The sequence below is a fragment of the Strix uralensis genome, chromosome 2, assembly GCF_047716275.1.
Source record: "Strix uralensis isolate ZFMK-TIS-50842 chromosome 2, bStrUra1, whole genome shotgun sequence".
Lineage (NCBI taxonomy): Eukaryota > Metazoa > Chordata > Aves > Strigiformes > Strigidae > Strix > Strix uralensis.
Genome location: NC_133973.1, coordinates 136,564,387 through 136,586,971, shown reverse-complemented (window position 1 = coordinate 136,586,971; position 22,585 = coordinate 136,564,387). Strand labels below are relative to the sequence as shown.

At 50.1% G+C, this 22,585-nt stretch overlaps 1 protein-coding gene across 2 annotated transcripts in view; it reads left to right on the top strand.

Annotated features, from left to right (window-relative positions):
• The window catches only part of FCHSD2 (FCH and double SH3 domains 2), a 167,235-nt gene extending 164,658 nt beyond the window's left edge, over window positions 1-2,577 (top strand). For both annotated transcript variants that reach the window (XM_074860533.1, XM_074860531.1), the window contains one exon: window positions 298-2,577. In XM_074860533.1, coding sequence (XP_074716634.1) covers window positions 298-381 — 84 coding nt within the window. In that variant the 3' untranslated portion in view covers window positions 382-2,577. The remainder of the gene's footprint in view (window positions 1-297) is intronic.
• Window positions 2,578-22,585: the final 20,008 nt, after the last annotated feature.

The window sequence follows — 22,585 nt, the reverse complement described above, 5'->3', positions numbered from 1 at the left end:
GAGCAAGATGCCAGAAAGGTTGGACCAGGTGATCCTTGAGGTCCCGTCCAACCTGGTATTTTATGAAAAATCACCTGAGCGTGGTGACAGGTTATAATAAAAAGCCTTGATGGCTTAATTTGAGACTACTGGGCCTGAATTCAGCTAGATACTCACTGTAGTTCTGTCGATCTTAATAAACAATCTGTATATCTGTGTCATCTTGAGGTATGAGCCCGAAGTTGCAGTTTTAGTCTGTGCAAGTTCTGAAATGTTGTCAGTTTTCTGATAGTTACAGGCTGGTTCTGGCCATTTCAGGTGCGAGCAGCTCCACCACCCCCTACACAGCATCATCGCCGGACAACAGAGAAGATAGAGGACGTGGAAATCACTCTGGTGTAATGATTGGACTAGTTAAGTAGTAGTGCTACAATCAAGACCAAACGCGATATTTGGTCAATCTCGTTTTTAGGCACCTTTGCATGATGAAGACTTTTAATAGAGCAAGAGATAGGGAGGATTTTATGTGGCAGTGACATGGTGGATTCCTTCCCACAGTCATGAATATTTTGTGCCTTTTTTTTGTTTTGATTTATATACATCATTCTTCCTCTCTTAGCACAAACCAAGACGGGCCAAACAGCGAGCAGAGGATTGCCTTGGAGCAGGTTTCTCTCTTGGCTGAAGATGGTCAATTTTTATACGGAGGCTGAGGAAAGAGCCTCGTTCATGCAACTTAGTCATAGCATACTTCGATCACGTGCATTAGTACAGTATATTACTGTTGCCATAGAAATGTGTTAAAGATTGTCAATTCTTCAAGTAGCATTACTTGTCTGATTAGGTATTAATCAGATCTTGCGGAATGAAAAAGGGAACTGAAAAATAAGTATAAGGAGAGGCTGGCTCCTCTTTAATCCCCTTGCAGAAAGGAAGAAACAGGAAAATAATCTTATAGATAAGGAAAACTGATGCAGATCATATGGCGTTAATTACATTAATGCACACCTCTTCAATAATTAACAGTTAAACTGTTATGTTCTTTGTATTAATATTTATGCAGTACATTTAGTAATAGAGTATCTAATATGGAGGTGCTGAATTAGTAGCAACATCTTGTTCCATAGCATAAACCAACTGGTAGAAAAGTAAGTGAGATTTTGTCTAGATCTGGAAATTGAGCTTCATTTTTTTCTTAGCAGATTTTGGGGGTTTTGGTTGTTTTTTTTTTTTTTAAAAGTATTTGGGTCACTCTTATCCCAGTTATTGCCGTGTACTTTATTATCCAACATTAGCAGTATATCTTTGTCATCAAAACATCTGGCTAGAGTTAGAAGTTACATTTAGAGTATTTACATGCGTTATTTAGTTTTTGCATTGGATGGTCCTGTAGCATTTTCCCGTGCGAAGCCCGTTGACTAGCCAAAGCCAGAAGCCAGGGAGAGCTCTGGTCTCTGCGACGCTTTCAGCCCGCCTTTGTGGCCAAGACTATGGTCTCAAATTACTCTTAGGCAAGAAATAAAGACTAAAAGGCTTTCAAAACTGATTTTCAATCGGAGGTCTCTGGAAAGGAAGCTTTTTGTTGTTGTTGTTTGAAAGGGAAGGACAGGGGGTATTCTGAGGTTTAACATGGAGAGAAATGGTCAGAGGAGAGGGAAGAACTGGATGAAAACGGGGTTTTCTTTGTGTACTTACTAAATTGTTTTCAGCAATCTCCATCAGATCAAAGCTTCGGTTAAAAGGCATCACAAGGTTGGTTTTTTTGAGCTGTTATATGGGTTCTGTTGAATGCGCTCTTATGTCTTCTTTTTTTTTTCTAAGCCAGTAAGTTTTCTACCTTTAGTTTACTAACAAGGGCTATTTTTTGAAGCTGCATTTACACACACAAAAAAAAAAAATCATCTAACAAGATTTTATCATAAACTTTGCACATACTTGTAAATCCCAACCCAAGCTGGGTCTCTGAGACATTTGTGTTTGCCAATCTCCTTTCCCAGTGGGATCTTTAACCAAGAGTGGGGCTGTTTGAAGAAAACAATTCATGGGTCAGTTATGAAATCAGTGACTGTCCAATGAAGTCTTTTCCATATTTTTCATTCTTTTGCACCTCTTGTCCTGTTGATCTGTTTGAGGTCTTTTTATGTGTTTATCAAACTTATTCTTAAGTTTAAAAAAAAAAAAAAAAGTTTTTAAAAAAGATTTAACTGTTTGCAAAAATTTTGAAAGCTTCACAATGCAGAAGAAAAGCAAGTATTGCCATAATGTTCATGTTCAATTTCTTTGGCCAGTTTTTCTGTGTCCTTCATACCTGGACTTTCAAAATTCAGAAAGTGTTATTTAAAGTCTCTTTAGTTGTATTTTAAAATATTTTCTGTAAGAGCTGCTAATTTTATTTAAAAAAAAAAAAAAAAAGAAAAGTTGTAAAAATATGCCTCCTTTTTAACTATGATTTCTTCATACAGGGCATGTATTCGACGTATCATCATGTACAGCGTCAGTACACTGAAAGCATAGCTGCAAATGCTTTCTTTATATTGGCTGTAAAAAGTTTGTATTTATTATGTATAAAAAGTTGAATAATAAAAAAGTGGAACTAAATGCATGACGCTGTCTTGATACAGACACCGCGATGCCTGTGGCGAAATGTCATTCGAAGAGTTGGGTGTGGGTCTGTGACGGAGGGAGAATAAAAACGTACATTTGCTTGGGTATCATTTTTATGGTTTATGCTTTTACACAGAAATTTGAATCTCCTGCTCAGGAAAACACTTGTGCACGTACTTAAAGAGGTCTTTAAATATCGCTTTAAGGTGGTATTTGTATGAGGAACAAAATTATGCCAAAAACGGAGAGCCTGTAACAAAAGTCCAGTTACCAAACTAATCGCTAATAGCCTTTATGCAATTAGGATAATTAGGATAATTGCATAAAGCAAGCGAGGGAGAGTGACCGATAATAACTCTTCGGCGTGATCATCCTTTAATAGGAGTGATTTCCCTACTCGTGCGAGGAGGATTTCCGCCGCATCCCAAACCTCTGTAGCTTTAGGATCCCCTTCTGCGCCGGGTTTCCGTGTTACATTTTCTTACCGGCTCTCGGGAGCTGCCCGCCGGTGCCCAGCTCCTCGCTTGGTTCTTGGCAGTTTCTCAAAGGTTTCTCACCTTTTGCGGGAGGTGCCGGGTGAGACGTGAGCTCCGCCTGTTCCTTTCCTCCCGAGTTTTGCTTTCAGCTGATTGGAGTCGAGGCTGTTGTAGGCCGTTTGAACACAGCTCGCTGCGCGATCGGCCGCTGGGCATTGCCGCGGTGTTGGGTTAGAGCTTTAATCTTTCATTTCCACTCTTCACACAGAACTGTTACAGAGGCTTTCATCTTTTTTTTTTTTTTTTTTCCCCCTGAGCTCCTGCAGCCTCTTCCTTTGAGAAATCCCATCTTCCCCTGCTTTTTACATGCATTCACGGTGCTCCTCCAAAAATTATTGTCCTGGCTTGCTGCTTTGACCGCTTTGTCCTTTTAGCTTCTTGCTCGTTGCATCTCTCCTTTTCTTGCTGCATCACACACAAACCTTTTTGCTTGTGATTCTTTTCACCGTCAGTATCGCTTATAAATGATGTTAATCCTCAAATCCCCCAATGATGCCACTTTTCATTTCTTCCATTTTTTAACAGGCCCCCTTCATGCCTCTACTTTTTCTCCTTCCCCCTTCCTTAAAAGCCAGGCGGTGACAAAACAAACCCAGCAGATAATGCCCGTTCAGCAGGTGTGCTGCGATTGCATCATTCTTGCCATTAACATGAGCATAACTTATTTCCATGAAAATCTCTTCACCCTGAAGTGCTTTCCCACGTGAGCGGGAAGCCCCCCTTGCTGCCTGCGAGTGGGAGATGGCTGCGGTTTTAACAGCGGCGGCCGTTTAGTGGCAAAAAAAAAAAAAAAAAAAAAAAAAAAAGGTGCTGAGGCAAAACAAAGGCTCCATGGTTAAATATTCCGCTTGGGATATTTAGAGAAGCTGGATGGGGAACGGGCCCAGCGCAGGGGTTGAAATGTTGGTCTCTGGAAGGCAGCAGCAGGACCGTCGCTGTCTCCGTTGCAGCTGTGGTTTCCTCTGATGCCTCTGGTTCCCAGATTTTCAAAAAGGATAATAAAAGTGAGATTTGACAGAAGCGATGGGGGTAAATGATGTAGTATGTGCCTTACTACAAATTAATTGTGCTGGGGCTTCTTTTTAATTGTTTCAGAGAAATATTAAAAGAAACCCAGGCACGGGGGTGAGTTCTTTTTCCCATATAGCACTAATATCTCTCACGGTTAATAGTGATTAAAAAAGAAAACCAAACCCCCACCCTTTTCTCCAAACAAAGGATCTTTTGCTTCTCTGCGTATAACTTGGAGACTGGCAGCTCTGCCACTTGCACTTTTTTCCTGCTTGCTCTTCCGGCGAGGTCCCTGTAATTAATAACCTGCAAATCTCAGCACGGCAGAGGTGGGAGGCTCTACCTTCATCAGCCTTCCTCAGCCTCCCAGGAAGTTCGAGAGGGGAGATGCTGCTGCCCTGGAGAGTCCTGTCTCCCCACGTTTCCTCCATTCTCAGATCTGCCGCCCTTCATACAAATGAGGGGAGGGAGCGTGCTGCCCCCTTCTAGCCTACGTCTGGCCAGCGAGAGGTGAGCTGGGGGATACCAAGTTCAAGGCACAGCAGGAGGTTGGAGAAAGTGAGAGCTAAAAGGAAACAAAACTTAAGTCAGGGATGCAGCAAATGAGCCAATAAACGCAGCTAGGAAAATGCTGACGTGCTTACTATGCCAAGTAGTTTCCTACTCCAGGCATTACCCAGGGGGACTGAGGATTAGAGATCTGGTAGAAGGATCACCGTAGTGAGCGAGCCTCTGCATTGCAGGTCATTCCATCCCGAAAATAAAAGCACTGCAGCGATACCGGTGCCAGGCTGGAGAAGGTAAGAAATCTCTGTGGTTAGTGGAGTCGAACACCAGACGTGCGGTGAATAACCACCTCTGCTGGCAGCGAGGAGGGGGAGGATGGTAACGGCTTTGCTGAAGCACAAGTGCAGCCGCTCGTTGTTTCAACACGGCAGCGTTTGTATGTGGAGTCTGGGTGTACAGTCGTGCTACAGCCATGCTCTCCTGTGCAGGCAGAAGCAGAACTGCAGGCAGCAGGGGCAGCAGGCAGCCAGGCTGTCGGTTACCATGCTGGAATGTGCTCTACGTCCCAAGGGAAAACTCAGCCCTCAAAAATACACCCTGGAATTGTATTTTATCTGTAGCAGACCACGGTTTAGTTTAGATCACGTGCAGCAGACCCAGCGGGGGATAAAATTGAGATGGGCTGAGTGAAAAAAAGGCATCTCCTAGTAAATTATTAAAACTATTTCTTGTATACAGCCATCACCGAGTTTTCTAAGTATATGGCGCTGCTTTGTTTGAAAGCTGAGGAGATTGTCAGCTGGCCAAGGGCCACAGAATCACAGACGGGTTGAGGTGGGCAGGGATCTCTGGAGGTCGCCTGGTCCAACCCTGGCTCAAGCAGGGCCACCCAGAGCCGGTTGCCCAGGACCGTGCCCAGGTGGCTTTTGAGTATTTCCAAGGATGGAGACTCCACCACCTCCCTGGGCAACCTGTGCCAGTGCTTGGTCACCCTCACAGTGAAAAGTGTTTCCTGATGTTCAGAGGGACCTTCCCGTGTGTGTGTCTGTGCCCGTTGCCTCTAGTCCTGTCCCTGTGCACGGCTGAGAAGAGCCTGGCTCCGTCCTCTTGGCACCCACCCTTCGGGTATTGATACACATTGGTGAGATCCCCTGAGCCTTCTCCAGGCTGCAAGCTTCTTTCTCTGTATATCTCTGCATGCTCTCCCTGCAAAGAAGAGCTTTTAAATCAGCCAGAAACCTCTCAGAAAGCAAGTGCTGTGGACTTTGTGTTGTCTGCGGGTCCCAGATTGCTGCTTCAGGTCTGACACAGCAGCTCTGTGTTGGACAGTGCGTTAGGGTGGGCGCTGCGCAACCGCCACAGAGACGCAGAGATCGAGATTAGAGCATCGAGGCTTCAAATGGTACCTCCTCAACGGTCCGCAAAAAACTGTTCTGGCGTGGCCTTGTTTCTATTGCCCAAAACGCTTTGGAAGAAAACACCTACTATAGAGACTGGCTGCTTTGTGCGTTGGAAGTGGCTTGTGGAAGCTTTTGAATCCTGAGCCCAGAGCACATCACCAGTGAATGAGGCACACTGCGGTGTCTGCCAGATCAGTTTGCAGCCCGATCTCCTTCCTCCTCCTCTTCCCATTTCAAGTTTGCTCCCTGCAATCGATTTTCCAGCCTCTCGGCCTCTCTCGAATGCATTAAGCAGCGGTTCTTCCTCCACTTTGTTTAAAACCCTCTTTTGCTGTCTTCTGAATTTCACACCTGGTAGCTGAAGAGGGCACGGTGGAGGAAACGGGCCTGGCGCCCTCCATCCAGCTCAACAGGCATCGCCTCTCACAAGGACTGTCACCGCTCCTGTCCCGGCTGCTCGACAGCCTGGGCAGTGGCCAAGGATTAAATGGACTTTAGAGAAGGCTGCGGATTCTCTTACATCATTTCACCCAACAAAAAAACATAACCACGTGAATATTTCTTAAATACTCTCCTGAGTCATCCAGTATTTCCGTGAAGGAGACGTGATTCAGCTTCTGTTTTTAGTGCTTCATCTTCGCTACGAAAGTAGAAGCTACTCAACCTCGAGTCTGCAAGCTGAGCTCCACAGATGGTTTCCCCAGCTACTCCAGTTCTTCTTGCACCTACATAGATCATTTCAGCCAAAAATGTGCTTGGATGCAGAACAGGCAGCACGGACACCCCCAGATGGAGAAGATCTGGGGCTTCTTCCGAGCGCTCACTGGGAGGGAGCGCACAGCTGAGGCCGGTGCTCAGGCTTGGGTCGCTGATCCATCCGCATGTCGCCACACGGCTGAGAACGGCTCAGGAGATACACGGTTACACTTCGACCTGCCTGAGAATGTACTATTTTACGTTGCATTCTGGATTTGCAGCGAGGACAGAAACAAAATTAACCAGATGCTTTGAAGGAAGAGGTCGGGCTGAGCGAGCGGCGTTACCGATGAACACAGTCGTGGCTGTGGTGTTACCGAGATGAATGTGAAATGGGCCCAATCGGGGAAGAAACGGTTACATTAAAACATTGGATTGAGGAGCTGGGAGCTCGTTTCTGCTCCGTGCCCCGACGTTAACCTCCCTGGACAAATTCTTTGTGCCCCTGCACCCTGTTTTGCAGAGCAGTGCCAGTGTCACCTGAAGATTCAACTTTACAAAGGCCCCATAAGATGGAGCACTGGTCCAGATAAACTCCCTCTGCCAGCTCGGACGTGACCAAAATGCTTCGACGGGTTAAGTTCTGTACCAGCAGGCCGGGTTTTATCTGTCTGTTGCTCTTTACCAAGATAAATCTGGGCGTTACCGAGCTGCATGAGAAAGTACCCTTCTGTTTTGAAATTGTTTTTATTTCGCTCACAAATTTTTACCTTTTTCTGATGGAGTGGGGTCTGGTTTAGATTTTTTTAATGCAGTTTCAAGAGCAATTGCTGTGAGGTATGCTTCTGCTCTGGTGTAATTAGTTTTGTCTACTGTAATTGCTTCTCCTTTTTCCATTGTTTATTGAAAGACGAATGAATTTCCAGGTCTAGTTGCATTGGGAATGCTGACAGCAGCTTTTTTAAATCCCATAGCACAGCTATTTGTCGTTTTTACTCAGCTGAATCCTGCAGAGTGGGCCAAATTCGGCTTCACCTCTGTGTCCCGGGCAAATTACTGCACTAATTAATTTCTCTAAGACTGGGGCCTCCTTCCTGCTTAACACGAGGGAAGGATGAAGTGAGGGCACTCTGCAGGCATCAAGTGTGGACAGAAAACAGCAACCTCCAATTAACTTGCTGAGTAAACTTGCGTGAAGAGACATGAGAGGCTGATCGTTTAAAAGTGCGGTTACAGGATTTTTAAAATATATACTCCATTATTAATTTCACATTCTCCTTTGTAAGAATATCTTGGTTTCTGAGAAGGGAGGTTTGATCCATTGCATCGTGTGGTTTTCTGTTGATGCTCCCTCGGTTTATTGCTGCAGGCATTGCTGTGGAGTGAGCAGAGTTGATTTTAAACCTTAAGAATTGGCATTTTTCTCGGGAATGAGATGAGAAATTATTGCTGCTCCTTAAAAAGGAGAAAGGGGTGGTCTGTATGGCAGCAGGAGAAGAGGTGAAGAGGGGACTGTGGCTGAGGAGCGCGTGTGGTTACTGAGAACATCGGTAACGGTGGGAGACAACGAACTCTGCAGAGGGAAGCTCCTTTTGGCAGAGCTGTGGAAGACAGGGAAGCAGCGAGTGCTTGGACTTCCTGGGAATTTCAGTGAAAGGATCTGAGCACTCCTCTTGGGGTGCTTGAGCCAGCAGATCTGAGACTAAGCCAGATATTAATCACTCGTTAAGGCGTGAAAGTGGCAGGAGGCTTCCTGAGGCCGTGGGTTGGTGATAGAGTCAATCCAGCTTCAGGGCACCTTGTGCTAATCCAGGAATGCCAAGGCCCCGTAGGACGGAGCGCTGGTCTGGATAAACTCCCTCTGCCAGTTCACACGTGACCAAAACGCTTCGATGGGTTAAGTGCTGTACCAGCAGGCCGGGTTTTATCTGTCTGGGTCGCAAAAATACGTCAAATCAGGTTTTGCACGTCCCCTTGCAGGCAGCACGGTGAGGGAAAGCTGGTGTGAGTTCTGTGCTGGAGGCTGTAGCAGTGCAGCAGAGACAAACCGGTGCCAGGCCTTGGGGGACACTGGGCTGAGTCTTGTTTCTGAAACAAAAAAGCAAACTGTGAGAACCATTGGGATATTTTTCTCATGAAGCAGATTTCATTAGGAAACGCTGGTTCGGCAAAACCTTTTAAAGATTTGTAGCAGTAGGTCAACCAGAACACTTCACTGCCTCAATCAGTCGCGTGGGAACTTGGGAGAGGACTCCCCCAAACCCTGGTGAGCGTAGAGGACTCCCCCACACCCTGGTGAGCGTAGAGGACTCCCCCATACCCTGGTGAGCGTAGAGGACTCCCCCAAACCCTGGTGAGTGTAGAGGACTCCCCCATACCCTGGTGAGCGTAGAGGATTCCCCCAACCCTGGTGAGCGTAGAGGATTCCCCCAACCCTGGTGAGCGTAGAGGACTCCCCCAAACCCTGGTGAGCGTAGAGGACTCCCCCACACCCTGGTGAGCGTTGCTGGAAAGTTTTGTCTCCCTGCAGAGCTGAGGCTCATGACCCCCTGAGTCCCTGCACACACTGCTGTGGCCTTGGGAACTCCTGGGTTTCCTCCCAGGGACGAGGAGCATCGCGGCTGCAGACTGCGTGTGCGGAGCTGGAAGCCCACGAGCGGCACGTAGAGGTGCAGACCAGCCATGTGCAGAGCCAAGAAGCCCCCGATGCCTCATTGGGCTTCCCTGTAATGGGGACTTCTTCCTCACTCCCAGTACCAAGGGCCTCTTCTGGGTCAATGCATCTGGGATTCATGGCATCTGCCTTCAGTTTTTCCAAAACAGGTGGGTTTTTTTGCCAGAGCTTGAACAGAAGTTTCATTCCAAGTATTAAACTTCATAAATACCTATTTTTAACACGTTAAGACTTCTGAGCAGAACAGAAATGCCACATTTTGAGCATCCCTCTGGCGAAGAGCCTGCACAGATGTGAAGTGGAAGCCTGCTGCAATGCAGGACGCAGCCCCAGGAGCTGCGTGGTTGTAAGATTGAAAGAGAGAGTGTTGAAGACTTGGCTCAGAGTGTCATCAGAGGGATTGCAGCAGAGGAGAGAGGTGGCTGGACTGAGAGGTGCATCGGTAAATCTACCGTTGTGATCTCTTTTAACCCAGCTCTCGTCTCTTGAATGGGCTCGTACTAGTTGGCTTTTGATTGCCGTTGGCTTCGCAGGGCCAGGTCTCCCTGCTCCGTAAATCAGCGCTGCTTCCCTCCACCGACGTCGCCGCATCCTGGCTCTTGCAGCAGAGATCCACGCCGGGTGCGAGAAGACTAAATGCCAGGCAGTTAATGTTCCTGGAAAGGAAACCCGCGTCGCAGCCCATTCTCAGACTACCACAAATTGTTGTCGAGGTCAGTGCAAATTATTACCCGAGGACACTGGCAGAGTGTGATTGTTCTCAGATAACAAGGGGGATCTCATGTTAATTCAGCTGGCAGAGCTGTTACAACTAATAGCGGGGAACTGCTGCCGCCGCTTTCGAAATTATCTGACTGAGCTAATCTGAGGATGAGGAGACGATTTATTGATTTGAAGTCCTAGCCAGACGTAGATGGAGATAATTCTAGGATGTTAGGGGTATTATTCCTACAGAAAAGCAGGCTTGGTAAATACTTTTCATTTATTTATTAGCCCCTGCAAAACAGTTGTGTTGTATTGCAGCTTGAATGTTTATTATTTAGAGATGTGAATAGCTGAGAAACTGAAAATAGGAGCTTTCTGGATAGCAGTCATTTGATATTTTTGCTGAAGCGGCTTGTTTTCAAAGGCAAATAGCCATTCAAACCGCTAACTGCTTTCAGCTCACCCTTCCTTTAAAGCTATTTTTAAAAGATTGACAAGAAAAAACAAAAAAGGTGTTAAGTTTGTGGCCCTGCTTTTGCATTCTGGTCAGGTGTCTCTCTGCTCTTCAGGGGTCTCTTGCAAGCTGGCTTCTGAGGATTCCGCTTCATGTCCTAGAAAATGACCTTGTGCTTAGACTAAGAGCCATTTTATCACTGCTGCTCTCTTGCTGTTTCTTGGGGGTGGAGAACTGCCTGCAGGAGCTGGGCAAAGCAAGAACCAGGTTATTGCCAGGCTGCTCATGAACAGCCCCGGCTCTGCTGCCAGTCCCGAGCCTGAAGCGTCCCTGCTCACCACAGCTGGCTGGCCCTGGGTTGTCACCGAGCCAGCGCTGGATCAGAAAACCACCCCGAGGAGCCCTGGTGTGGGATTACAAGTAAAGATGCTGCTTCTTTCATGCCTTCATCTTCATTCTCTGCGTCGCAAAGCAGTTTTGCTTCCCCTAGCCCCAACAGGGAGGTGACACGGCTGAAATCTTTCGAGGCGCAGCTCTGGGACCAAGTTCTGGGCCTCGAGACTCCTGCTGCAGCCTTACCAAGTCGCTTCACTGTTACTTGCCTCTGGTTCTCTTAAAATATTTTGCAGGTGTCATCCTTGCAGACAGATGGCTCCCCGGAGAAGTTCAGTGTCTCGGAGACAGAGCAAACGTTGCTGAGTTTTGGCCCTTTCAGGCCTTGCATCTTATTGCTCCCCACCAGGAATCTTTCACCATCACTTTTGCTTTCAGTCACATCAGACAGGGATGAGCACCACTCCTCTCCTGTTCCCCCAAGTAGGGAAAATCCTACATTCTCCAAATCCCCAGACTCCCCCCAAAAAACCCCAAATCACTATCACTCTGCAGCATAACAGATTTCACATTCTTAAGCAGCACGGCCTCTGCTCCGGAGGTGAGGGCAGCACTGAGCGTAGGTGTTGCCTGTTTATAGAGACGCCGAACTGGCAGTTAAATTGTTTGAGTATGGCCACCATCAATCACATCACCCAACCTCAGTGTCTGGTGTTTGATCGCCTCGTTATACACAGGCTGTTGAGAACGCTGTAGTTTTATTCGGAGCTTTGTCACTTGGCCATAATAGTGTGAAAATAAGGAACGTTTTGGAGAGTCTTGGCCCGCGAGGACATCGCAGATGTGAGCGCAATGTGGTGCTCATCTGCAGCCCTGGCCCGGTGACTGGTGAAGAAGCTGCGTTTGGCTGCCCATGGAGGGCTGCAGGCTGCCCCGCAGCAGGAAAAGGAGGGAATGATGAGAACAGGCTCTATAGCACCTATAGCCATGCTGCTGGGTGCACAGAGACTGGTGGTGGCCACAGGCGGGGTTGTGTGAACGTCACGCAGGAGGAAGCCAGGTGGAGAAACCCTGTGGATCCTGCGCTCCTCGGGGAAGCAGCTCTGCAGAGCTGTGCCAACGGCACTAAAAAGAGGAAAAAAAAGAGGCCAGTGAAACCACTCAAACCCTGATACTCGTGCTCCCGCCTGCTGCCCGTGGTAGCGATGGGGTTCAGGGCTCGGTGTGCGCGTTGGCATGGACGGCCTGGAGCTGCCTGCCAAGGCTCTGCTGGCTGGTGCCACAGGCCGAGCCCAGCACCAGGGCGGGCTCGTGACCATCCCCCAGTGACACAGTGGCAGCGTGGGATGTCAGCGGGCGGCCTGCAATTCTCCTGTTGGAGCTGGGGCCAGTGCTGACATTTTCCATTACTAGAAGCATGGGCGGGGGAAAGCATTTGAAAAGTGTATTTATAAACCCGTGCTTTTCACAGAATTACAGAATCCTTCAGGTTGGAAAAGACCCTCGGGATCATCGAGTCCAACCAGCCCGACTCTACAAAGTTCTCCCCTACCCCACATCCCCTCACAGCTCATCCAAACGGCCCTTAAACACACCCAGGGATGGGGACTCCACCCCCTCCCTGGGCAGCCTATTCCACTCTCTGACCACTCTTGCTGGGAAACATTTTTTCCTCATGCCCAGTCTGAACCTCCCCTGTTGCAGTTTCAAGCCGTTCCCTCTTGTTCTGTCACTAATTCCCTGGGAGAAGAGACCAGCACCAACCTCTCTACAACGTCCTTTCAGGGAGCTGTAGAGAGTGATGAGGTCTCCCCTCACCTTCTCCTCCTCACACTGAACAGTCCCAGCTCCTTCAATCTCTCCTCACAGGATTTATTCTCCAGGCCCTTCCCCAGCTTTGTTGCCCTCCTCTGCACTCGCTCCAGCACCTCGAGATCTCTCTTGTATTGAGGTGCCCAAAACTGGACACAACACTCCAGGTGTGGCCACACTGTTGCCTAAACTTTGGGTGAAGAATGGCAGAGATGGGGATTTGTGTTAGGCCATACAGCTGCTGGTGGTTAGGAACCACAGGAGCACGACTCCTCTTTGGGAGGAAAGGGGAGCCACGCAGGCTGAGCTGATTGCAGCAGTCGTGGGGTGCGTGTGGGGGACATGGGGAACGAGACACCAGTGAGGTGGAAAAGGTAAATAAGACACCTGTGTCTTCTCCACTGAACTGCTGCAGCTTCATGTGTGCTCTTCTCCTGCCTGTCCCCTTTCACAACAGTGAAACGAGTGACATTTCCATCGCAGCAGGGTACATGTGCGCCGGGGAGGTGTGGAAAACACACGCCACCACTCTGAGCCCAGAGGGGAGAGACCTGTGTGCCCGCAGCCAGACATCCTCCTCCAGCCACGTGCAAGAGGGAGAGCGCTTGTGTGCAAGGCCAAGATCCCACCACGATGTTTGGGCCTCTGGACCATTTTAGGAAATGTTTGCTGGCAGGAGGAAAAGCTCCTCTGCAGTTAGTCTCCGATGCGGCACGACGTCTTTGTGAAAAATAGGAAAGGGGTTTAATTTTCTGGCGCTGTATTTCTCCTGCTGTAATTATGGCTTTTAATCACCTCATTACCTAGCGGAGAAAGGAGCATAAGGCTGTAGGTTGCAGCACAGCAGGGAGAAGGCACATCGAGGTTTCACGCTGTGTTTCTTCCCTCTGTGCTTTGGGGCATTAGTATTACTTCCCTCAAGGACCAGCTTCCTAGCAGAAAATCAAAAGCGGCATGAAGAGGTAGCGGGAGAAACACAGCAGAGCCCTCATCGGCTCCACGCTGCCGCAGCTGCGATCACCATCAGCTCGGGGGGGGGCTTTGTCCGGGTGAGCTAACGAGGCACGAGCGTTGTTACAGCAGCCTGAGTGCTCCAGAGACACTGCTGAGAGCAGGCGCCACGTGCGGCCGAGGGTTCGGGCGAAAAGCAGCATCAGGAACCGAGGAGTCTGAAACTTGGCACCGCGGCACTTTCCCACTCTCCACTTTTTTTCAATATAAAGCAGTAAAAATGCCTCCTGCGGGATCCGTGCTGGGCTGGGGCACAGAGAAACTGCGCAGTTCCTCGCTTGTCGGCCAGCGGAGCAAAAAAACCCTTTTTTCCCTGCTCTCTCCCCATACTGAGTGCATGCACACCCAGGTCCATCTCGACAGAGGCCTGAGCTCTCCACATCCTCCTGTCTCACAGAACCACGGCGAGCGGTCAAACCACCAGCTGCCGTTTCGGGGACCGCAGTGGAAGAGCAGGTAATGGCTCTTGCCACCGGCCTTATCTCAGCGCGGCTGATCCAGATGCACCCATAAATCATCGTAAAATGCAGTACGCAGGGGAAAACAGCCACCTCCTGCCCTCTGCTTATTTCCCGGAGCTTGGAAGCTGATTAAGAATCACTTACTTAAGCTGATGGGTTTCAAGTGATACTACCAGGGCAAACTGCTCTCTTTGAAATGCCCATTAAAGTTTCAATTTACGTGGCTCGCACAGAGCCATAGGGCCAGGGTGTGAGCTGCTGGAATGACCTCTGTTAGCAGCCAGTCGGTTCATTAAATAATAAAGAGCCGAACAATTTCCAGCTAAATAGCACACTGAGCATCCTTATTTCATTTCCTGTTTTTAAAGGAAGTATAAATTATTTACTAATGTGCTTAAAGTTCTTTAAGTGAATCCAGGCACTGAAGCCAAATCTTGTTTACCAAGGCAGATGCCCAAAGGAAAGTGTCAGAGTGATGGACCCATTTGTGAACAACCACTAAAACGCTGCCAACAATTTATCAGATTTAATGGAGGTAATGGGCCAGGATTACGATGGAGTCAGGCTGGTGGGGCGGCCTTCTGGGCTTCAGTAACAGCTTGGCGATTGCTGCAATTTGGGGATTAAGCCCAGAGAATTTCTGGTGCAGAACTTCTCAGTTTGCCCATTTGGAAGTTTAGGGGTGTTGGTTTTCAAGCCTTGTCACTCAAAAGCTTTAAGCACGTTCTCACACGTGTGAAGTCTCCTCCTGGAGCTTCACACGCACGTTTCCAGAGCCGCATTTCACTAGACCACAGGTTTTTGTCCTCAGCATAGACCTGAGCTGTTTGTGCCCCAGTTTCAATCCAGCAGCAGGGAGGGAGATGGAATTGGGGCAGCTGAATGCTGTCTCTGCCTGGAAACATGGTGCCCTTTCCCCTCCCTGTCCTGCAGGATTGTGCCACCTTGTGCTGCCGGAAGGTTTGCTGGACTTAGTCCCCCATGTCCTTGCCAAGCCAAGAAACAGTAAATGCTCCTGTGTGTAAAATGTTTTTAAAAAGCCTGTGAATGTGGCCCTGACTCCCGGCTCCTCCCGAATGTGTTTCCACTCCATCTCGCCCTGCTCCAACAGCTTCCTCGGGCTGCTCCGCGTGGGAAGGGGCTCGCCGGAGCAGGGCTTGGGCTCCCCGTAAGGCAACTGGCTCCACAGGGGCAGGACACGTTTCCCAGGAACTTTTCCAGAGCTGCCAGAGAGTCATGAGGAACTCGGTGAGGGGATTTATAACAGACATGGCAATTCAACTCGAATGGTAGCAGCTGCTCCAACTGCAGCAATAAACTATAATACTCCAACTCTTGCAATAAAACTCCCATCTGAGTCAGACTTTACAAATGCTTTACAACTGGTGCTTGCAATTCATCATATCTCTACTTGAATTACTTTCCAGGACTGGTCTCCATTCGTTTAATGCAAACTATCTCATCTTGTCCATCTCTACCCTGGGTTTCATTTTCCACAGCTACTTGCTGGGAAAATTCATTAACTCTGTGGCGTGTCTGATGAAATTGCTGGTTGTAGGGATGGTGATTTGGATGTTTTTCCTTTCTAGGCCTCCGGCTCCTGTACAAAAAGGTGGTGGGACATAGGCTTAACTTGGAATATTGACCTTGTTCTTGTTTCTTGATGTCACAGCAGGGCCTGGGAGCTTTGGATGGGGGTTAGGCCCTCGGGAGAGCGGGGCAGACAGCCTGTCCCTCTGAGGATGGTGATGGCCCAGTTTTGGGGCCCCTCACAGGCCGTGTGGACACAAGGTTGGGTCAGCACATCAAACTGTTGGGCCTTATGCCCCATACTTCACCCAGCCCTCATCCCAGCTGGGCAAAACTGATGGAAACAAGTCTGAACGATGGGTCTGAATAGATACTCATCCATGTAGGTATTTTGGATCGTTCATGTTCAGATTACTCTGCTTTAGGGGAACAGCCCCGTTCTCAGGGACACAAGGAAGTTGCTCAGCACCCTCCGTTAGGGATGTGAAGAGAGTTTCTGCCCTCGGCTTCTTGTACGTGTGATCCTGGTCCCCTCCTCTGGTCCTGGCAGCACTGGGTTGCCGTGTTGCAGCTCCCAGCCCACAGCAGGGCCTCGGCTCAGGTTTCTGCTTCGTGCCCCATTTCCTGTAGCAGACATTCTCCCCTGGGAACCACCCCATCACAGGAGAGCTTCCTTGCCGCTGAGAAACATAGTTCCCCTTTCATTTAGCACCAGCTCCATCTCCTGCTGCCCACAGCTGCAAGGAGAAAAGCTGTGAAAGGGATGATTTTAGAGGCAGGAGTGACATCCCTCCAACACCCCAAAAAGCTTTATGGGGAAGGAGGTGCGTCCTCAGAGCCAGAGCTCAGAAGAGAGTCCACAGTGAGGACTCGCTCTCAAGGGGCTCTTCTGGGGTTTGTTGTGGGTAGAGACAAGGTCTCTGCTGAGCTGTTGAAATCCCCCCGTAGCATGGCCCCAAGGACTGTGCCACGGCTTGTTTTTTCAGGGAGAGAAATCAGAAGAAACAGGCTCCTGCAAAGGAGGTTTCTGAACTCCTCAGGTGTCGTATCCAGAGAGGTGATGGGGGCCTGGCCTGTCCTCAGCAGGGACCCAGTTTGTAACCCAAAATCCTGCAGGTATCTGAGCTCGAGGGACCATGGGGATGAGGTTTTACCTCAACTCCCTCCCCCTCGAGAAATTCAGTTTGCATCTCACTCTGCGAGCGCAGGTGGAAGAGGCCAGATCGGGCCACGGATGCCCCGTGTCACTGGGGAATGGTGTGGCAGGAAGGGGCAGGCCCTGTGCTTCTGCCTGTATCAATTTGTCCGGCTGCAGTTTTGATGACCCCGAGGCTGTTCCCTGACTCTTTCTTCCTTCGCAGAGCCAGCAGGGTCCTTGGGTGCCTGCAGGATCTCCCTGCAGTGCTGGCATTATTTTACCACGTGAAAAGCAGCAGTAATGGCAGCTGGGGACCTTCCCAGGCAGGATATTTGCTCCCAGTGCCACCTTTCACCATCGCTTAGGGAAAGCATGGGGTATCCCAAAATCCAGCGCGCCTGCAAGCTGGGAAAGCCGCTGGCTGTCCTGGCCCCTTTGCTGCGAAGGGCTGCCAGCCCCTCCTGGATGCTCTGAACTTGAGCCAGGTTCCCGGGGAGAAAACGCTGGGATGCCGGCTTAATTGAGCTTGTTCAATGGCCGTCGGCTGCCATAAACCATGTTGCTGTCTGGGCAATGAAAGGAGCTGAGGGGAGCCAGGACAGCTCCTGATTCCCCAACCTGCTCCTAGTCAGCACCCCCAACAGCGAGGAAACCTGCCACTCACCCCCTGGCACCCGCAAGGGCCCTCGGCGCAGGCACGGGGAGGGGAGGGTCTCTGGTGCTGCCAAATACCACGTCCGGGGGTAACACCCCTCCTGGGCATCCCCTGCTTTTGCTCCTGCCCACAGCTGCGAGAGGGAACATGTTTTGCAAGTGCACGAGGAGATCCAAGTGCTGCGCACCAGAGTGGGGGCTGCAGTGGGGTTTTTAATGACAACTGGGAGCAGACGGGAGGCTGAAGGTTTTTCCATCCACCCGGGGCCTTGGGGACAAAGCGAGCACCTTTCCCCGGGGCAAGGCTCGTGACTGGCTCCTCACAACAGCAGTGGGGACATGGGGGACAGCGGGGCTGCAGTCCCTGAGGGCGGCCACGCCTTCCCCTACTCCCTCCAGCCCCAGAAACCTGAGCAATGGCCGTTCCCATCGTGGGGTTTACGGACAGTCATGGGTCTGCTGCAGATCCAAGTCACCAACCAGCCTTGCTGGGGCTGGGAACCCACCAGGGCCCTTCACTGGACCAGATTTGAGCTCTCTGGGGTGATGGGTGCGGGCACATCACAGCTTTTTCAGGATGCTGCCAGCCTCCATTTCGGCAGGGATTGGAGCAGAGGTGAATCCAACCCCGTTTGGCTGCAAACACCATCTCGGAGCATCACCACGTATCTCTGGGAGCCGCGCTGGCTGGCTTGGGCTGCAGAGGGGGATGGCTGGAGCTGAGGGAGGAATCCCACATTGCTATTTGTGGAAGGGACTGAAATGTTCCCGGCTGCGAAGCCCGCAGCTCGGAGCCCACTGGCTTAGCCAGGCCACGTCTGGGGGGAGAGGGGACATTCCCTTGCTGCCAAATGCCACCGAGGCCCCTGCTTTATACCAGGGTGCAGCTTGACCCCGGCTCTGGTTGTCGATGCTGACCCTGAAATGCTGACACAACACATAGTTTTTCCTTAATAGGGCATGGAAAAGGCGATGCACGTCAGAGCCAGGCTTTTTGCTAATGTTGTGCCTTTCCCTGGCTTTATACAATCCAGAAATACATTGGTTGAGCCCCTCCTGGGTAAACTCAGACTAAAAAAAAGATGATCTTCGGCAGATGCTTCCTGCTCTTGAAGTATCGTGGTCCCAAGCTGGAAGCCAGCAAACAGAGTGGGTTTTGTGCAGCTTAGGAGGGTCTTTCCTTAAAAATTGTTTGAGACCCTGGTTAATAGGGTCTTGGGCTCGGATCCCTGCAGAGAGGCATCCTCAGCTCTTGGCCACTTCTCCAAAGCCAGTATCTGATGGTCTGGCGTTACCCTGGGGTGAGGATGTCAAACGCAACATCCCCTCAACTTGGCACGGTGCTGGGACCATGGGTTCCCCAAGTGCCACCCCGAACCTGACCTCCTTCGTGATCTTTTGAGCAAGATGTTCCTGCCTGGCCCCATCCCCCTGCCACAACTCACTGCCCTCTCCTTGGTGCTTAGAGGCTGCTGTGGAGCTGGGCTTTAAATAACCTCCTCCAAAATATATGTGTGTTTGTGTTGGATCATTTCTGGGAGCTAGTTGACATCCAGGCTCCAGAAACAGCGAGATGGGCCAGGAAGAGGGGGAGGAAGGGCAGGGGTGAGGGAGGAAAGAGGGGAGCTCCTCTAAGCCTCTTTGCTGCCAGGGAAAATGCGATACTGCACCATGCTGGAAGAAAAAAGGAAAGCTTTCCTTGGAGCTGTGATTTCTCCTGCTCATCTCGTGTTTCAGCAATGGGCTGGGGAAAGGTGACATGCACACTCACACTTCTTTGGTCAGGCCGATGCTCCATCCGGATAGATTAGGGATGGTCAAGGTACAGCCCTGGCCTGTTGGCTTTAGTATCTCCTCACAAGGTGGTTACCCTGTGCCCTTTTCCTACTTGCTTTAAATCCTGAGGACCATCCTGAACTCCCCTGCAGCTCTGCCACAGCTCCATGCAGCCCAACGGCCCCAGCTCCTCCAGAGGATGAGGCTCAGTGGGTCCCTCTGAGGGGTCAGTTCGTAAAGCACCATGAGGAGCAACCTGCAGGCTTAGATGGGGGGACAGAAATTAGGGTGGCTTACACCAAGGTCAATTTGTTGCAGAGATAGGCTTGGATGAAAGGTCAGTGGTGATTTATACAGCACTAGGAAAGGACCAGCACTTCTGCCATCTGGATGTGAGCTGGCTTGGTCTCATTGTGCCCAGGGATGCAGATGGAGAAGAGCATCTGGAGCTCACAGAGTGCCTAAAGCAGGTCTTTCTGTCCACACTGTGTCACCCAGTCTGAGCTCTGGGCCCTCAGTGCCCCTCAAATCCATCTGTGGTCAACCTGGCTCCAGCCTGGCCCCAGCCTCAGTCCCCAAGGGAGAGATCAGGATCAATGGAGCTGTGGCTCCTAATTTTGGCCAAGAGGAAGTCCCCATTGAGAACAGCACTGCTGGAGTCCATGGACAGTAACTGGCACTTGAGGAGCACAGAGATGAAAGGAGAGACCACTGAGGTCAATGTGCTTTGGCAGCCCGAGAGCAAGGAAAGAGAGTGGGAGCAGAGGACAGTGGGCACAACTGGAGCAGGAAAGGGGGATGGGGGTGAGGGACAGCGTGTCCTTCTGTGTCCCTTCTCTCTGGAGAGATCATAGCTCTCTGCAGAGGGTGGGGAGGGAGGTCGAAGGGTGGAGGGTGAGGGACAGCCAAAGCTTGGACAGGCCTAGAGAGAGGGGAAGGAGCTGGCTGAGGGCAGGGTGTGATGGTTGGACACCCCAGGAGTGAGAGAAAGGTGTTCGGTGACAACAAGAGGGGGTACAAGTCCCTCACCAGTAGCTGTCTTTACAAAGTGGATCGCTGGCTGCTCCGGACAGGCTCTGTCTCGCCAATGTCACTGTTGTCCCTCAAATCCTGGACAAATGAATCCCTGGGGAAGAGGGAGGAGAGAAAAGAAGCTTTTCCCACCCTGGAAACCGTCTCCACTGACATCTAGTGGCAAAATAGTCCTTTTCCTGGTAAAGAGGAGAGCTGGCTCCTCCAGGCACTGCTGCCTCCCCGCTGCTCCCCACGGGCGATGCTGGGGTGGGTGTTTGAAGGAGAGGTGTTTTGCCAGCGCTGTACTGGTCATACTGGTATTCCGTGCACGGTTTGCCTGGCTACATCTCAATGAGGCAGCAAAGCAGTGCCGAAAACCGCTGGCCCCAAAACACCATCGTTGGGGCAGTGACACCGTTAATGGGGCCCTGGTGGGGTTTGGCCCAGGAGTTAGCACGGGGTAAACCTCAACAGGGGTCTGGATGGGGCCACCCTGTTTGGGAGAGAGGTTAAAGAGCTGGATGAGGGCTGAGCTGTGTCAGACACCCTCGCCCACACTCCCAGGTGGATTCAGAGCAGGTGGCGGAGGTCCCACTCTGCTCTCTGTCCTCCCTTCAAGGGTTGGTACTGACTCCAGAGCAGGGGTGCCTTCTCCACCTCGCTGTTCCCAGAGTGCTGCTGATTGCCGCCTGGCATGTTTATGGGGACCCACTCTTTTCTCATCAACTTTGCAAGACCCAAGCAGTCCAGCCCAAAAATGGAGGCAGTGTGGGAGGTGGCTGCCAGGCAGACCAGCCTGTGGCAATGCCTTTTGGTGGGGACATGGGGGCCACCAACTAATTTCACAGAATCACAGAATCATTCAGGTTGGAAAAGACCCTTGGGCTCATCGAGTCCAACCCTCAGCCCGACTCTACAAAGTTCTCCCCTACCCCACATCCCCCAACAGCTCATCCAAACGGCCCTTAAACACACCCAGGGATGGGGACTCCACCCCCTCCCTGGGCAGCCTATTCCACTCTCTGACCACTCTTGCTGGGAAAATTTTTTTCCTCATGCCCAGTCTGAACCTCCCCTGTTGCAGTTTAAAGCCGTTCCCTCTTGTTCTATCACTAATCAAACCACCGCTGGCCCTAACCCACAACCCGCTACTGTCAGCTACCTACAAACAATAGACCAGCCATGCTGGCTCAGAAGAAATCTAGGCCAGAGTTTATTCCTGTAGCCAAAAGCCCAAAGAAAACTGGAAATACAACAAACCTGTTTGCAGCAAACACCCAGCTCCCACTGCCTTCATCTGCTCTTTGTGGGAGGACCACGAATAGTCAGACCCTGCCCATCCTGTCGGAGCTTGTGTGGGTTGGTAGATCTTGACATTTTATTTTCCCAGTTTGAGTCCCAACCTGCACAGCTTACTTCACGCCGAGGTGCTCCCAGACCTGTAAGTATCCCTGCTGCCCTGCTCTGACCCTCTCCCAGGTCTCCTCTACACTGTTGGAGACAGAGGATCAGCTGTACCCAGTCGGCACATCACAGAATTATTTACAGAGCCATGAAATGATGGTGTCCCATTTCTTCTTTCTTTTTTGATAATTCTAACGTTTAATTTCTTCTTTTGTTGCACAGACTCCTGCAGCATCCGTGTAAGAAGCAGAGCTGTGCAATGTCGCTGCCTTCACCCATGGCAGCTCCCTTTCTGTAAAGTCTCTGGCAAGGCTATCCAAAAGAAGCCTTACAAAAAGCCAAGAAGCTCATTTCAACCTTTTTTTGCCCTTATTCCCCTATTTCCTGGCTTCCTTCTGGGAGGTTTGTAAGGCAGGACTTCCCTTTGCCAACTCTTCCTAAACAGACCATATTTACCCACTAATGTGTGGGCATTTTTGTGTATCAATTCTACCCATTATCATTATTTTTAATTGAAATGGCACAACCAAACCCCTGTAATCCCCTACAATCCCTAAACCTTTTTGAAAAAAGTTTGCCACTTTCCCCACCTTTGGCCACCACAGAAGTTTCAAGCGAGAAATCCCATCCTGCTGTTACTAATTTAACCCAGTGCCCAGACTGCAGAGGTGATGATACCATCATAGGAGTCCTTCTGGAGGATTTTTTCCACAGAAAATCTGCCTTGGAGCCACAACTGTGCTGTTTACTGAATCATTTGTCTTGCAGAGAGGCAGAGGGACCACAGCCCTGCTGGTCGAGATGCTGCACACACAGTAGGGAACACCTGCAATAGCTTTAAGTTTACAGTTAGCTATCATCCATACTGACAGTTAACTATAAATAG